This window comes from Puma concolor, chromosome A1 (assembly GCF_028749965.1).
Source record: "Puma concolor isolate L17-30 chromosome A1, mPumCon1.1.hap2, whole genome shotgun sequence".
NCBI classification, from domain to species: domain Eukaryota; kingdom Metazoa; phylum Chordata; class Mammalia; order Carnivora; family Felidae; genus Puma; species Puma concolor.
Genome location: NC_141667.1, coordinates 102,440,112 through 102,458,112, shown reverse-complemented (window position 1 = coordinate 102,458,112; position 18,001 = coordinate 102,440,112). Strand labels below are relative to the sequence as shown.

Genomic DNA, 18,001 nt, shown 5'->3' with positions numbered 1-18,001 from the left:
CCCCCCGACCCGCCCCTACGACTCCTGGCCGCGTAAGTCACGTGAGCTTACGCCCTTACGTCACTTTTGTGCGACCGGCCAGGTAGTTCTGCCCTCTCTGTGTCTCGGCGGCGCCGTGTAGAGTCCGCGTGATCTTCCGCGAGTGAGCCTTAATAGTCCGGGTGGGGGCTGGCCGAATCCAAGAAATTCTCCTTGGACACAAAGTGTCCCGGCGGACCCGCGGGGCCTATCGGAGGTAGGTGAAGGCGGCTCCTGGTGGGCGCAGTCCGGACTCATATCGGGCCTGCTTTGCTATCTCGCGTGCTCCTCTGGGGCTTCCCAGTCTTCGCAGACGGGCTGAAACTCTTTAACCAACCTCTCAGGATCCCCACCGCTTAGCTTCGACCCATATTTGCCCCTTCTACGACCACATTCTCGCTTGTGCACCGTTATTAATGCGCATCCCTCCGAGGCAATGGGCAAATTTCCATCTCTGTCTTTGCTAATGATGTTCCCTCGGTTTCGAATGCTGCCCTCACCCCGTGTGCTTGTGCTCATCTTAAGAGGTCAGTCTGTTTTGATCTTATACGTCAAGGCCGAGCTGCAATGGACTGTGAGTCTTTCTGGGAGCCTCCCGGTTAGAAGTAAAAATCTTTTTTGAGCGCTTAGTACTTTGTACGTTACTTATAGCATATATCTGTTATTCTGCGTCGGATTGTAGTAGTGTCTATTCATTTAGTTTCAGTTTCTCAGGCTGTGACCTCTCCCTGATCATTTTCTGACTCATTTTCACATCATTTCTTGCCTGCATGCCTTTGTATTGTGTTGTGTTCCCCCTCTCCCTTTCCTCCAGTGCTGTATCTCACTTTTATCTGGCAAACCACTACTACTCCTTACTTGTAAACATTTAAAGCTTTACACTGTTTCTCTCGAGGCAGAGTTAGGTATTCCTTTGCCGATATTCTAGTAAGGGATGGCTTTGCCTGTATGCTAGTAAGGGAAGGAGCCGCAGGCTAAATCTGGGCAAGTGATGGTTTCTTTTCGCCTGCCAGTGAGCCTAGAATTGTTTCACAGGTAACTGTTTGCAATCTGTTTGATGCCGGGAAGCACTTTGAACCCGAAGTGAGTAAAATATTATTCCCCGCCTCCATAAATCTCATTCTTTTCATTTGTAAACATAAAATTGTACTCATAATTATTTGGGGGGGGGGTTAGTAAAAAATTGGGATTTTTTTTCTTGCTTGCTTTCTTGTAACAACATGATATTCTCCATTTTGCCTGTTGGCCAGCAAAGCTTAAGATATTTATCTTCTGGTTCCTTACAGAAGAAGTTTGTTGACTCTCACTGTGTAGTAATGTTCATATTACAGACACCATTTGTGATTTTAATTTTGTGTTTTTCCATAGAACCCAACACAATGCTTTCTTTCCTTCCTTCCACAAGTTTTCTTTGAGCACTTAAAAAAAATCTTCCAGGTACAAAATGTTCAGTTTAGTAGGAAAAAGAGATCATTACAAATGCAATTTTACTATGCACAGTGACAGAAATATGCAGAGTGAAGTAGGATTAGTTCACAGAAGGTTTCCTGGGGGATATGATTCTTGAGTTGAGCTTTAAATGATAAACAGCAAGTGGGTAGATGGAGATCATTCCTGGCAAAAGAGGACAAATGAGCAAAGAATGAGAGAAGAAAGAGAATGCTGTGTTAAAAGGGAGTAACAAAGAAGTGAAGCTGGAAAGGTAAGCAAGGGCCAGATCACATGCCATGTTAGGGAGGTTAGACCTTTATTTTCAGGCAAGGTTGGGCTTTGTAGCAAAAGCTGGATCTTGCTGATGGCTATTTAAAAGATGAATGAGGGAGTCAGGAGCCCTTAATACTGCACCATATCAGTAGATGAGAAGATCTGATTAGGGCAGTGGAACTTGGTAGAGTGGACATGATGGAAGTTTAGAAAGATCTGGGAGGTAAAATCATCTTAACTACTTGGATGTTAAAAGTGAAGAGGAAGGACAAGTCAAAACTGATTCCATAGTCCTAGATTCTGCCAATCACCACCTAAAATGGAGAATATTGGAGTGTGTGAAAGCTCTGACCCATATCTGTTTTACTCAACATAGTATCTCCAGAGCCTAGAACAGTGCCCTATACAGTGTAGGTACTTGAATGAAAGAAACGTTTCCTTCCTTTTAATCATTGATTGCTGTGTTTCATCAAAATAGCCTTTAGCATATGCCATCCCTATTCATTTTGGTATTACTCATGCACTGTTACCAGGCTTTTTGGGATAGACAATGAGTTGCACCACTGATAACATGAATCTCTTTTACAGCTGAATAGTTTTGGAGAGATGTTTTGGCTTAATTCTATGTTAGTTAAAAGTTTTAATTCATTTTTATCCTACTGTTTAAAAAAAAATTTATTTATTTATTTCTTCTTAGAGATGGGGCAGAGAGGAGAGAGGGAGACAGAGAGAATCCCAAGCAGGTTCCCCTGTCAGCACAGAGCCCTTTGTGGGGCTGAATCCCAAGAACCAGGAGAACATGACCTGAGCTGCAATCAAGAGTTGGACACTTAATGACTCAGCCACTCAGGAGCCCCTTTTCTTAAATTTAATTTTAAGCTTCTCTGGGTTGCCTGGGTGGCTCAATCGGTTAAGCGTCCAACTTTGGCTCAGGTCATGATCTCACCGTTCATGAGCTCGAGCCCCGCGTTGGGCTCTATGCTGACAGCCCAGAGCCTGAGGCCTGTTTCAGATTCTGTCTCCCTCTCTCTGCCCCTCGCCTGTGTGCACGCGCGCTCTCTCTCTCTCAAAGAGTAAATAAACATTAAAAAAGAATTTAAAAAATTTTTAATTTTAAGCTTTTCCATTAGAATACTAGCTTTGTTTTCCTTCTTGGTATTTCTAAGGCTTTCAGGAAGTCAAGACCCTAGACTGTGTTCTTATAGATTGAATGTTATCTTAAATTTGGTTTCAGGAAACTTTTCCATTTGCAGTTTCACCTTAATGCTTTCTGTTGTTAAGAAATAAGCAATCCAAGCCAGTGCACTTCTGCTTTGGCTACTGGATGAATGGTTGAGCCGGACTTACTTCCAGGTGTTGTAAATTGGCTAGTTAGATGTGAGAATATTTGTGTACAGCTTATGTGTATAGCTGAGTAGAGGGTGCACTCTGGTAGTCCTATCTGTATTCTACCTGCTTCCTTAAGGTTGTCTCTTCTGTGTTAAATGGTTTATTGGTCACTAATCCTATAAGCTACCACACAGCCTTTTGAAAAGACACAAAGTGAAAGTTATACAGGTTTAAGAATAACATGTATTTAAAATGTTTTCTTTTTCAGACATAAAGCAGAGTCACTGTAATTATTTCTAACATCAATTTCAAACTATTTATTCTTGGATAACAGTCCAATTATATGAAATTATGGCTGGTTATAAGCCTGTAGCTATTCAGACGTATCCTATACTTGGTGAAAAAATCACCCAAGACACACTGTACTGGAACAACTATAAGGTAAGTGGAGACAGTAACGAGGGGGTTGTGCTGATGCTCATTTCTCCAGCATATGTTATACTTTGGATACTCTAATAGGAACTAATAGAAAATTAGGTAGCTGATGTTTTTTTTTTTTTGTTTTGTTTTTTTTTAATTTTTTTTTTCCAACGTTTATTTATTTTTGGGACAGAGAGAGACAGAGCATGAACGGGGGAGGGGCAGAGAGAGAGGGAGACACAGAATCGGAAACAGGCTCCAGGCTCTGAGCCATCAGCCCAGAGCCTGACGCGGGGCTCGAACTCACGGACTGCGAGATCGTGACCTGGCTGAAGTCGGACGCTTAACTGACTGCGCCACCCAGGCGCCCCAGCTGATGTTTTTTCTCAGAATTTTTTATAAAAGTCCCTACTGCTTAATCATTTTAATCATACAAGGACCTAGCGCAGAATAGATGATTAATGAATGGCAAATGAATTAAATCTTAGAATTTGAATGTCATGCGAGAAAATTTTTTTTGCCTTTGCAAAACTAAGGAGAAAGTGATGCAGAATTAATTCTGCTAGACTATCTTTAAAAGCTTGAAAATTATTTTTTTTAAAAGATGAACACTAAATAGAAAAGGGGAAAAAGATTGGGATTGGGAGGTTAATGGAACAAGAAACTTAAATGACCAATAAAATGTATAAAAGAGCTGTGGCTTCACTCATAAAGAAATGTCAGTTACCACAATAATTTGGATACTACTTTTCATCTGTTATATTGGCACAAATGAAAAATTTTTTTTTTTTTAATTTTTTTTTTTCAACGTTTATTTATTTTTGGGACGGAGAAAGACAGAGCATGAACGGGGGAGGGGCAGAGAGAGAGGGAGACACAGAATCGGAAACAGGCTCCAGGCTCCGAGCCATCAGCCCAGAGCCTGACGCGGGGCTCGAACTCACGGACCGTGAGATCGTGACCTGGCTGAAGTCGGACGCTTAACCGACTGCGCCACCCAGGCGCCCCTGAAAAATTTTGATCATTGCTACTTGAGGGAGGAAAATTGATGCAGACTTTCTGGAGGGCAGTTTCGCATTATCTATTGTGATAAAAATACCTTTTGGCCATGTAAGTTCCACAGTTTGAAACTTACCCAAAGATTACAGTCCCCTAAATTTGCTGAGATACAGGTATATAGATGTTGATTAAAGTATTATTTGTAATGCTAGAAATTCTGGGAAAACCTGTGTCCCTTAGTAGCGGACCGGTAAAGTAAATTATGATGTACCCTATAATTGACGGCAAATCTATTGATCATATGAAAAATTAGCTGAGATGTGTAATTGGGTGAAAGGAAGCGAGGTTCAGAACAGCCTGCATGGTGTGATCTTTGTGTCAGTTACAGAATACATGGTTAAATGTATGCTGGCACAGGCATAACTTTTTCTCCCCAGTAATAATCACAGAAAACTCCACAACTGAAGAGAAAGAGTGGAGTATGGTTTTCCAGCCATATAGTTATTTACTTTAATGACAGCCAGGATGGTCTGGGTGATGTTATTTGGACCTTGTTTGCTTTTTCATACTTCTGTATTAGCTACAACCTAGTAAATGTTACTAAGAACAAAGTGAAACGATCGAGTAAGAAATTATGTAATGCTTGAACAGTCTTACCAGTTGTAACTCTGTTAATACTTTGTATTTTGTTTTGTTAAGACCCCTGTTCAGATCAAGGAGTTTGGTGCAGTGTCAAAAGTAGACTTTTCTCCGCAGCCTCCATATAATTACGCTGTCACAGCTTCCTCGAGGGTAAATATAATACTACATTTATTTTTTTTGTGTGTCTTTATATGTACTACTGATCTAGAGGCATTTGGTTAAGTACTGTGTTTTTTATCTTTTCATAGATTCACATTTATGGCCGATATTCTCAAGAACCTATAAAAACCTTTTCCCGATTTAAAGACACAGCATACTGTGCTACTTTTCGTCAGGATGGTAGACTGCTTGTGGCTGGCAGTGAAGATGGTGGAGTTCAGCTTTTTGATATAACTGGGAGAGCTCCCCTCAGGCACTTTGAAGGCCATACTAAGTAAGAGCCAGTGTTTAAAAATTTAAAAACAATTTTTTTTTAACTGAGGTATAATTAACAAAACATTATGTTAGTTTCAGTTGTATGTTCGATATTTGTATATGTTGCAAAATAATAAGTCTAGTTAACATCTGTCACCATATTGTTACAGACAGTTGGTTTTTATGTGTCCTTTGTTGTTTTGTTGTTGTAAGCTTTTTTGGTTTCTTTTTTTGGGGCTTTGAATAAAAACATAGAGAAGTTCTGTGAAGATTATGTACCTGTATATACTTTATTTCATGATTGTTCAAGGACAGAGTGCTTAATCTAGGCCAGTCCTATGGTCCAGTTTGATGGGGCTCATGAATTCTGTAGAATTGTTTGTGACATTTGAAGAAATGTTATGTTTTTCCGGGAAGATTTCCTATAGCTTTCATGTAATTTCTTAGTGAGTTCTGTGATCAGTCAAGGTTATAAACCACTGATCTAAAGGTACCTCACAACTATGAATGAGAACTCTATAGGCTGAACTATAGTGGAGGTTCTCATTTTGAAGTCAAGTTGGAAGGTTGATTTTTTCTTCTTTTTTTTAAATTTTTTTTTTTTTCAACGTTTATTTATTTTTGGGACAGAGAGAGACAGAGCATGAACGGGGGAGGGGCAGAGAGAGAGGGAGACACAGAATCGGAAACAGGCTCCAGGCTCTGAGCCATCAGCCCAGAGCCCGACGCGGGTCTCGAACTCCCGGACCGCGAGATCGTGACCTGGCTGAAGTCGGACGCTCAACCGACTGCGCCACCCAGGCGCCCCTTTTCTTCTTGAATTTAATATTTTCCCCTTGATAAATGGTCAGGGCAATTTTATATTATAACTTTATATCAGAATTACCACTTTCAATTCTGACATTTGCTACTGATTTAAAAATCTGAAGTGTTTTTTACAGTGTATTATCAGGAAGGTCTTTTCTCATAAGTGAAACATTTAAAATATAACAAATTCACTTAACATGATCCTACTTAGTGTCAAGTCTTCTTAGAATTTTGTAAAGAACTACCCATTTTGAAATATTTTTTTTAAGTAAGTTTATTATTTTGGGAGAGGGGGAGAGAGAGAATCCCAAGCAGGCTCTGTTGCTGTCAGCACAGAGCCTGACGTGGGACTCGATCCTAGAGACCGTGAGGTCATGGCCTGAGCTGAAATCAAGAATCAGAAGCTTAACTGACTGAGCCACGCAGGTGCCCCTGAAAAATTTTTTTAAGTGTTTATCCATTTCTTTTGAGAGAGAGAGAGGGTGTGAGTGAGCGGGGGAGGGGCAGAGAGAGAATCCCAAGCATGTTCTGTGCTGTCAGCGCCCAACCAGCTGAGCCACCCAGGCGCCTGTCCCCCATTTTGAAAGTTTTTCAATTAAAAGTACCTTTGCTCCAACATTTAGAACGTTTACCTTTATTGAGCAGTTTTGTAGAATTGTTAACATATAGAAAATAACTTGTAAGGCTGTTGAATATTATTAATTATTAAGTAAATAAATAAATAAATATAATAAATAAATATAATAAATAAATTAAATTTAATTAAATTATTAAATATTATTAATTATTAAGGGTATTTAGAATTTTAAATTGGCTTAGGGACGGATATCTGTTTTAAAGATTTTTCTCTCATGATTTCCCCCTACAATTACTCCCTAAAACTGAGCTTTTTTTGTTATTTGGGGAAAAGCAGAGTTTTATGTTTTATGTTAGTTTTTTTCTTGCTGTTTAACATACTGATCCTTAATTTTTTAGAGCAGTTCATACAGTCGATTTTACAGCTGACAAATATCATGTGGTCTCTGGGGCGGATGATTATACGGTTAAATTGTGGGATATTCCAAACTCCAAAGAAATTCTGACATTCAAAGAACATTCTGATTATGTGAGGTGTGGATGTGCTAGCAAACTGAACCCAGATCTCTTTGTAACAGGTTGGTGAACTGTTTTTCCCTCCTGAAGTTGATCATTTTATTGTGATATAATTTGACGCTGCTTTGGGACTCTTTTGGGATAGAGCAATGTAAAAAATTTTATAAAGGAATATGTTTCTGTTTATCCAATTCTTTTCTTTTTCTTCTTTTGGTGATTGTTCTTATTGTCTTCCAAGTGTGTTTGGAAACATAAGGCTTCCTTGAAAACATGAGTGTCTGAACTATGGTTTAGTACTCTGGTTTTCACAGAGCCTCCAAGCAGCTGAGAAACAAAGATAATGGAGTTCAGTCTTTGTGGGTGCTTGTGCAGAGGTTCCCAGGTGATTGAGTAGTGACAATAACTTGAAGATGGGAATAGTTTAAGGTCCTATATGATATAGTATGGTATAGTAATGCTTTTTCAGAAATAATCAGTGGTCCCAGAGTTTGTAGGTACTTTGTCATCATGAACGTATATATGTGTCTTTAAATTTTATCTAAGCCCTTTCTCCTTTTCAAATTTGTTTGCATACACACACGTATATTTAGTTTTTGTTGATTTGAGTAACGAAACTCACCTAATACCAAAATTGACATTTTAGGGTCATATGATCATACCCTCAAGATGTTTGACGCACGAACCAATAAGAGTGTGATCTCTGTTGAGCATGGGCAGCCAGTGGAGAGTGTCCTGCTCTTTCCCTCTGGAGGTCTTCTGGTATCAGCAGGTATTTTAAAAATTGCTTTTACCTAGATAGTTGGTTTTGAGTCAGTTATGTCTTTATCAGTTACTTTTTATAATTTAATATTGTGCACTTGAATTACATACCTAGGTTTTGCTCACTTGATAAACAGGACAAGCAAGCAGTTGTTATTTATTGACTACCTAATGTGAGCCAGGTACTGGGCTCTTCTATACAAATTATTGAGCCTAGAAGTGAGTGAGTTTTCTCCCTATTTTGCAACTAAGGAAATAAATAAAAGTTTTTCAAGTAATTTGTCCACGATAGAGTGGCGGATCTGAAATCCCAGAACTCGAGAGCCTGCATTGTGTATATAAGCCAGAAATCCAGGTTGTATGCCTGTTATTCCTACCTAAGAAATCTTAGGTTGAAAGAGATCACATTTCTTTCAATTCTAGAATCAGGCTTGTCTGTTGTTATGTCTCTTTTGATTGAAGGGACTTTGTCCAGAAAATAGCCAGTAGTTCTGGAGGAGGGTATAATGTGGCGTTCAAAAGGGGTCTTGGTACGTTTTTCATCAAGCTGGAACTGAGGTATTTTTCTGTACTGTTGATCCTAGAGCATTTTCAAAATGAGAATGGGAGAAATAAATCGGCTTCTTTGATTTATCAAGTCAAAGTTAATGTGTTGACATTAGAATACAAAGGTGGTGTGTATAATTCATAGCACGTATATGGCTGTGTGTATAGATTTTTTTTCTTAATTCTAAAACCCGAATAGAAATTACCCTGTTTTGTACTTCTTCCCCAGTACCTGTTTAGTTTCAAAATAAATTGATGACATTGTCAGATGTATCCATTTTTCTTGATGTTATTTTGAGAAATGGAAACAAGCTGAATGGGGAGAATGGACACGTGTGTGCTAATCTCCACTGTGTCACTAGCTAATTGTATGACCTTGGAAAATCCCTTAACTCCTGTAGACTTTGAAAATGAGAGTTTGGATAGGATCACTTGTTTTAAACTGTGCTCTCATGAGCTGCCGCATGCGGTGAGACAGGGACTATGAATTGGCTCCCAGGCCCGGTTTCCCAGGCAGGATAGGTAAGACCTTTGCTCCCCCCTCTCCAATTCATTCTTCAATTTTACCTTCTAGACTTCTGTGTAATATTTCATTGAAATAGAAGATGCTATAGTAGAAGAATTCTTTTTAAACTTTTAGATTAAATTGCCTTTAAGGACGCTTCTAACTCTTAGAGTAGAAGTGATAGGGAAATTTTTCAGTTTTGTTGGGATTCACAAACTTTTTAGGAAATGAAACTCTATTATTCATTTCTGTAGTGACCCGTTTCTTTTGCAGAATGATTTTATTACAATTTTAAAATCCATTTTGGTTATACTTTTTATTTTGTAGGCAGTTCTGTGAACTTTACAGGTATGCAACAATTTTTCGTTGTAACAGTTCTTCGTGGTAGGAACTATTTGTTATCATCAGTTACAAACTCAATAAATGATAGAGACAGCATTGAAACGGGGCAGTTTTGCAGAACCCTTCACTTCACCTCCATGCTGTGCAGAGTCTAGTAAAGAATGCTTTTCAAATCTTGAAACTATTGAATGTAGAGGCAGAATTTCAAACTAATGATGATTTCTTTCTATAGGAGGTCGTTATGTTAAAATCTGGGACGTACTAAAAGGAGGACAGTTGCTAGTATCTTTGAAAAATCATCATAAAACTGTGACATGTTTATATCTGAGCAGCTCTGGACAGAGGTTACTCTCTGGGTCACTGGATAGGTTAGCATTTTCATTTTCTTTCCTTATTATTGGTATTGTACAAATATTTACTGCTTGAGAAAATGAGTTATTTCTGCAGTATTTGTGATGAAATAAATGTTCTGTCAAATGACTTCTTTGAAAATCTATTGAGTTGAAAATAGTTTTGACCTTTTATTTACAATACAGTAAACTTATTTCCTCACTTGACAAAATTTAGTGCGTTAACTTGCATACTTAAGGAATTTTACTGAACCATTTGAACGTTAATCTTTAAAATAGTCTATGTTATTCTGTGGCTTTAAAAAATCCTTTGTGTATATATTTGTATATTTTAAAAGATTTCTTCTGAGTGTATGTATACATTCTAGCTTATATTCTTCAAAAGTTAAAATTGTATGTGAAAGTTTCTATACTTGAACGTGATTCAAATATTCCTTTTTTATATAAGCAGTAGTATTCCATTAGTTAAAGTTCTAGAACAGTGCTGGCCAACAGAAATAAGATGTGGGCTACATAAGTAGTTTTAAATATTGTAGTAGCCACAAAAAGGCAAAAGGAACTAGGTAAAATTAATTTAATAATATGTTTCATTTAGTTCAGTGTATCTAAAATATCATTTCAACGCGTAATCCGTGTAAAAATTATTACCAAGAGACTAGAGACAAATTAAGCATCCAATATGTGCCCTATGATGTGGTAATTTATAGTGATTAAAGTGAAATATAGTTTTGTTTAACAGAAAAAATGTTTTAATACTGCCTCAGTTTTAAAATTAAAATAAGTTAATTAAAATCAAGTAAAATTGAAAATTTGGCTCTTCATTTTCATAACCACCCTTCAAGTGCTCAGTAGCATGTGGCTAGAACTATGGCACAGTTCTTGTAGTTACTTACATTTGTTTGTTTTTGGTCATTTTGTTTCCATATTTCCTATTTTCACTATTATGGAAAGCCTTGGTTTTTCAGTATGCTTAATACATATTTTAAAAGCTAGACGGGGCGCCTGGGTGGCGCAGTCGGTTAAGCATCCGGCTTCAGCCAGGTCACGATCTCGCGGTCCGGGAGTTCGAGCCCCGTGTCAGGCTCTGGGCTGATGGCTCGGAGCCTGGAGCCTGTTTCCGATTCTGTGTCTCCCTCTCTCTCTGCCCCTCCCCCGTTCATGCTCTGTCTCTCTCTGTCCCAAAAAAAAATAAATAAAAACGTTGAAAAAAAAATTAAAAAAATAAAAAAATAAAAAAAATAAAAGCTAGAAAATATTTTAAACAGAAAGGAATTTATTATGTAAATAGGTAGCAGATTCTCTGAAATGGTGTTACTAGGCAATTTGGGACTCGAGTTTAAAAAAAACTTTTTTTAAATGTATGTTTGTTTATTTTTTTGAGAGAGAGAGAGAGAGAGAGAGTGTATGCAAGTGGGGGGGTGAGGCAGAAAGAGAGGGAGACACAGAATCTGAAGGAGCCTCCAGGCTCTGAGCTGTCAGCACAGAGCCCGACGCAGGGCTTGAACTCATGGATTGCAAGATCGTGTCCTGAGCTGAAGTCGGACGCTTAACCAACTGAGCCACTCAGGCGCCCCTGGGACTCAGGTTTTAGATGTGTCCCTCAAAAATCAAGTGTGAGTTGGCTCTGTTCACGGTTCTCAGCCCACAGTGACTTGTGTCTCCAAGAGGATGCGCGGCAGCAGCTAGAGACATTATGGGTTGTTGGCACCAGTTGGCAGTGGTGAGCTGCTGGCCTGCTGTGGGTAGTGGTTCAGGATGCTGCTGAGCTTCCTGCAGTGCACAGAACAGCCTCCACAACAAAGACTGATCTGGCCCATGGTGCAGAGCATGCTAACGTTGAGAAACCCTGCTCTTTTGACTTCCAGTGGGCTTTGATACTTTCTCTTTACTCTCACGTGTCATCTTCAGGCTACGTTGGTTCGCGGTCTATTCTTCTGGTGACTAGTCAGGTCTTTGTACAGACATGGCTAGTGCTGACAAACAGTTCAGTTGTAAAAGATTCAGTGATGAATTAGTTTGCAGTTAATATTATTAATTGTTATTTTCCTTCATTGATGTGTAAAATTTAATGTTTATATATTTCTAAAAAGTAGAAAATTTGCATTTTATACTCCTTTCCAAGGTGATTTATGACAAACCTTTCCTTTTTATCAGGAAGGTGAAAATATATAGCACGACTTCCTATAAAGTAGTCCACAGTTTTGATTATGCAGCTTCAATTTTGAGTCTTGCACTTGCAGTAAGTATTTTTAGCCCTTTTTAAAGCTTTCACTAACATTGTTGAGTGAAACTGAAATGGAATTTTACAGTTTATCTTTGTATTTGAATAAATCTTATTTTCTTCTTGCCACATGAAATAGTTAAGACAGTTGCTATTATATGACTTGTCCCAGTAATTTAGTATGAATTGAGATTTAGGTCTTGTTCACCATACAGCTTCAAACCAAGTACAGCTGTAGGCATTGTTAACTCTAAAGACAGGATCTGGGAAATTGTTAAATCTCTTTTCAACACATTTAACTTAGGGTTAACATACTCTAGAAAGTCACATTGGCTCTCTGAGGGGGAAAAAAAAAGAGGAGAGTGAGAAGGAGATAAAGTGAACATGCTTGTCTTTGTTGATGCTCTTTCTGGAATGTCCACTGTCAAGTTTCATGAGCCGTGGAAGAAGAGGAAATTTGAATACATCATATAGAAATCTGAATTAGAAGAGGAAAAGCTTATTATAAAATATTCTCTTGGCCAGACTGTGGAAAGTCATGCCATCACACAATCCTTTTCCTAGTAAGAGGATGTAGGAAAAAAATTATTTTAGAAGTTCCCCAAGATGTCATTAATTCTGTATTATTGTACAAAGTGCCAGTGATAATTTACACTGGATATAACATGTTCTATCAGTAAAATCATATCCTGGAATAAAAAATGATTTGTTCTGACTTTTTGCATAGATCATTGTTAGGCAAAGTATCTCTATCTGAATGGAACTCTTGTGAAAGTGCGGATAAGCAGAAAACGCTTTATAAATGGTGTTTTGAAGAAAAAGTAAGATAAATGATGTGTTAGGAATAGACTAACTTATGTTTCTAATTGCTTTTAGCATGAAGATGAGACAATAGTTGTGGGAATGACCAATGGAATACTAAGTGTTAAACATAGGAAATCTGAAGCAAAGAAGGATTCTCTTCCCAGGAGAAGAAGGCCTGCGTATCGAACTTTTATTAAAGGAAAAAATTACATGAAGCAACGGGTATTTGTGTATTTCTTACATTTTCTTTTTAGATGGTGTAGTTTGTTAGAGTAGCCAACTCAGTCCCTGCATGTTATTGGAACGTGTAGTTCACATGGCATTTAGCTTTATTTTGCTTTTGTCTACATTAGCTCTCTCTCCAGATTGCTAGATTGGGAACATTATTAATAAGTAGTGGGGAATAAGGAGTACTTTAATATCGTGGATCATTATAATGTTACAGTATTTTACTGTTTTCAAAAGCAATATCTTTCATATGGTATCTGATTGAATGTCCTAAACAACCCTGAACAGTAGCAGAGCCAGTTATGTCCCCATTTGGCATCTGAGGAGATGGAGATACAAAGAAGTTACGGTCTATGTAGCATTTCGTTACTGGTTACCAGAGTTGTTGGGACTAGATCTGTTTCTCACATTCTTGGTTTCTCTTTCTGCCAGGTCACGTAGGCTGCCACGTAAAGAGAACTGAAATGAGTAATATTTGCCCAGAGTGAGGTGTTGTGTATATGTTATAAGTTAAGTCATAGGAGAGTTAATAATACATTGACGTGGCAAAGTATTCCATTTTCAATTAGTCTGCATTCTTGGCATATGCCTGGTATTTATTACGCAGTTCAGGGTCACCCTGGTGTAAAAAAATACCACTATGAAAAAATTTGTTTTCAATGCAACTCTATACAGAAACTGATTTTTCTTTATAAATTTGCTTTGTAATACAGGATGACATTTTGATCAACAGGCCATCAAAGAAACACCTAGAATTATATGACAGGGATCTGAAAAATTTCCGGGTCTCTAAAGCACTTGACAGAGTCCTTGAGGTAAGTGAGGAGCATGTATACATACATACAATATGCTGTGTGTGTGTGTGTGTGTGTGTTTAAAATTTTATTTTTATTTTTAGTAAGACTCTAGTTTTTTAGAACAGTTTTAGATTCACAGCAAAATTGAGGGAAAGGTACAGAGATATCCCATATATTCCCTGCCCTACACATACATAGCCTCTCCTATTACTAGCATCCCCCACCAAAATGGTACATTTGTTACAGTTGATGAACCCGTAAGGAGCATATTTTTAAAAGACTCATTTTATTACTTGTCTTGTGCATTACCATTACTCCAAACTGTAAAGATAAAAACCTATTTAACTTCGGTAATTGTTAGTGAGTTCCAAGACTATGATCTTTTTCCTTTGATGTCTTATCTGCTCGTGTTGACTCTGAAAATTTTTCTAGCCTAGTTGTACAATAAAGACACCTGAGATTACAGTTTCCATCATAAAGGAGCTAAATCGAAGAGGAGTCCTTGCAAATGCCCTTGCAGGCCGGGATGAAAAGGAAATCAGTCGTGTTCTTAATTTTTTGATACGGTATGTTTTATGTCATGAAACCTGTATTTTGCATCGGAAATCCTTCTTTATCTCAAATGAGAGACATTTACTTTTAGATTGACCTTTGTAGACAACTGAAGGAACAATTCAGTAAATCTATTTTAAGGACCTTTTGGGAAAGATTGCAAGTTTCAGTAAATAATTTTTGCTTTTTAGGAATCTTTCTCAGCCAAGATTTGCCCCTGTTTTGATCAATGCTGCTGAAATAATTATTGGTGAGTAGTTGTTAAAACCTGAAAAATCCTAGCATGCTTGCAACAATAGAGGTGTCAGATAATGAAATCAAATAGATTACAATATCTTGTTTTATCAGTTCTCCAGTAGAGATTATCATGAAGGAAACAAACAACATTAGCAAAACAATGCATTTTAAAGGAAGTAAAATGTTTACAGTAGTTCTGAATTGCTGAGAATAATTATAATTAAAGAACTTTGTCTTAGACATCACTAATGATGACTATTTTTTAATGAGAAAATGAAGTAAGAACCTCTACAATTTACTTTCTGTAATTATTTCTTTTTGAATACATTTATTCAGTTGGACTGTTTACTTTCTGTAAATCATAAATTGTAAAATAAGTACAGATTTTTCAGTACCTTTGTAGGTAATATTTTTACACTTTTCCTAAACATTGGCTATTCGTTTATTGTTTAGAAAGATACTTACCATTAATGTGTTTTATTTCTCTTTCCAGATATATATCTTCCTGTGATTGGTCAGTCACCCGTAGTTGACAAAAAGTTTTTATTACTTCAAGGACTTGTAGAGAAAGAGATTGATTACCAAAGAGAACTACTAGAAACCTTGGGGATGATGGATATGCTCTTTGCTACTATGACAAGGAAAGAAAGCACTTCTGTGTGGCAGCATGCATCTGATGGATTTCTAGAGAACAAGAAGGTGGAATCATAGTGTCTGCTTAAAGAGACCTGTAAGAACTGCTAACTTGAAATCGATTTGATTCTATTAATTATTGGAAAGAGAATCTCTTTGATAGATTAAAAACTACCCCAAAACTATTCACAGAAGGAGTTTTATGGAAGAGACCTGAATAACTATAATTGGAAAATAAGAACCTATTTTAAGACGTGGTTTACCACGGTTTACCAAATATGTACTGTATTTTGAATTATTCCATGGCATCTTCTGCTGGAAGATCTCCGTTATCTTGGTCATAGCGTATTGTTCACCTTGGACAAATCGATACTGATTTTAATACAGCGAAGTTGTGTATGAACATCTGGGTAGGCGTTCAGAATCTGGAATGGGTTTCAGCTGGAATCCTGCTAAAGGAACAGTGCTTTATTTTGTATTTCTGTCCTGGAAAAACAACAACGGCAACAACACAACAAATGGCAACGACAAATAAATTCTCTCTTCACTCTCATCGGTGCCCTTGGGATTTTCAGGCTTGGCTCCCTCTGCTTGACATCATCATTTATCATGGGTCCCATGTTCTGCTTCCACTGGTAGTGGGACTGCCTCTGCTCCAGTTGCAGCAAATCAGTGGCCAGCTCTGAACAGTTTAACTCTGAACTAGTTAGATATGTATTCAGAAAGTGTGAGGGGGCAGCTTTGATACCCTACAATTGTATTCTCCATTCCACATACTCTTTTTATTCCGTGAATCGTGACCATCCTTGTCAGAACAAGGTCTACAGATCTTAGTGGACCACGTTTTCTTCCATCTCGATATGTTGTTTTTCTACCCAGTTTTCAGCTTGCCTCAGGTCAAAGGAGTGATAAAATCTGTCATTTCTCTTGTAAGAATTAGCCTTTCATCTTGTTGTATATGTTTGGAGCTTATCTTGTAGCTCCCGACCCTTCTGAAAACCATCTTCTCTGATCTGTATTTATATTTTTATCCCTCAATTTCCATAATCATCTTGTGCTTCAGAACCCAAGCTAGAGTAGCTTGCTTTGGAAAATAGTTGTATTTTTTTTTTTTTTAAGTTCTATGTAAGTCACGTTTTTTTATAAAGATATTCTTATTTTCTTCTTGTATTTCTGAGATGTATCAATTCTTGATGGATAGTTCCTGGCTAGTGAATGCTGGCACACACATTTCACACTGGCTACCTCTCCCGCCTTCCCGTTCCTTTGCCACCTCATGTGTTAATTGTCTGTAAGGAAACATGCCTTGGGTTAGAAGGACCCTTAGTTAAAGGAAGATTCTACAATGGGAATCTCCTCTTAAAATTTAGTTCTGTGAATTCAGATTTATTTTTTTTTTAAAGCAGAAAAAAAAGTTTCTGTGGTCTGGTAAGAGCCTGTGCTCAAAAATAAGGTGTAGTTTCCCTTTTATGAATTGACTTACGTAAACATACAGCACACTGGCTTACGAGAAACCAGGAGTTTGCTTCCCTGAGTAATTATGAGATTAGATGAGGTCAGAAACTGTCTTCATGTTGAAATAATTAATTTATTTGAATAAACGTCGTATGTAAAGGCTTTTAAAAATACTTCTTAAGTATGGTGGTAATTTGTGTACTAGTAAAAATTGAGAGGATGAAATTCTGTCTAAAACTAGCTGCCATCAAGTGTGTGACATGTGATAAGGGTTTTCCCATATATTATTAGTTTTTAAATGTTTATTTTGAGAGAGTGAGAATGTGAGCAGCGGAGGGGCAGAGAGAGAGAATTCCAAGCAGGCTCTGTGTTGTCAGCACAGAGCCTGACGCGGGGCTCAATCTCACAAACACTGAGATCCTGACCTGAGCTGAGATGGGGAGTCAAATGCTTAACTGACTGAGCCCCCCCAGGCGCCCCTCCCATAAATTATTTTATTCAGTTCTCATCACAACCATCCACTGTTGGTGTTCTCATTTAATGCTGAATTAGCTACAGTAGTTAACCTACTCTTAAATTCCCCAAGCTTGAGTTCCTCGTCCTCCTGGCACTGTGAACTGGCCTGGCCTCTGGGCCCAAAACTACTGCTTCCCTTTGAGAGGACTTCTCACTAAGTGCCGCAGTTCTTAGATGAAATATACAGTGAAGGTGAGTTTTTACATTCATTGGGACAAGTTAGTATTTGTTATTTAAAGCGTTTAAACACAATTGGCATGTTAGCCATATTATGGTATGTAACATTGGCCTTTGGATTCTAATTTAAAATGCCTAAATGATCTTAGACTCCTGAATTTTAGTTTAAAAGTACTTTATTTAAAAAAAAATTTTTTTTAATGTTTTATTTATTTTTGACAGAGAGATAGAGAGAGAGCATAAGTGGGGGAGGGTCAGAGAGAGAGTGAGACACAGAATCCGAAGCAGGCTCCAGACTCTGAGCTATCAGCACAGAGCCTGATGTGGGGCTCGAACTCACAGACCGCGAGATCATGACCTGAGCCGAAGTCGGACACTCAACCGACTGAGCCACCCAGGCGCCCCTAGTTTAAAAGTACTTTAACATGTTACTAAGCCTGCAAAAAAATTGACA

At 37.9% G+C, this 18,001-nt stretch overlaps 1 protein-coding gene across 1 annotated transcript; it reads left to right on the top strand.

Annotated features, from left to right (window-relative positions):
- The first annotated feature begins 76 nt into the window (after nt 1–76).
- On the top strand, nt 77–16,569 carry UTP15 (UTP15 small subunit processome component). The gene is made up of 13 exons (XM_025924633.2): nt 77–235; nt 3,320–3,492; nt 5,170–5,262; nt 5,361–5,545; nt 7,309–7,487; nt 8,069–8,194; nt 9,810–9,945; nt 12,082–12,166; nt 13,025–13,174; nt 13,894–13,995; nt 14,410–14,543; nt 14,721–14,779; nt 15,260–16,569. Exons 2-13 carry the CDS (start codon nt 3,403–3,405, stop codon nt 15,475–15,477), a joined length of 1,557 nt encoding a protein of 518 aa, XP_025780418.1. The 5' UTR covers nt 77–235; nt 3,320–3,402; the 3' UTR covers nt 15,478–16,569.
- Nucleotides 16,570–18,001: the final 1,432 nt, after the last annotated feature.

What these genes read in the sequence shown, in the direction of transcription:
- UTP15 (XM_025924633.2), top strand. Translation starts at nt 3,403, where the DNA reads ATGGCTGGTTATAAGCCTGTAGCTATTCAGACGTATCCTATACTTGGT. An exon ending in CCCAGATCTCTTTGTAACAG is followed by an intron (nt 7,488 to 8,068) that starts GTTGGTGAACTG and finishes TTGACATTTTAG; the next exon opens with GGTCATATGATCATACCCTC. An exon ending in CTCTCTGGGTCACTGGATAG is followed by an intron (nt 9,946 to 12,081) that starts GTTAGCATTTTC and finishes CCTTTTTATCAG; the next exon opens with GAAGGTGAAAATATATAGCA.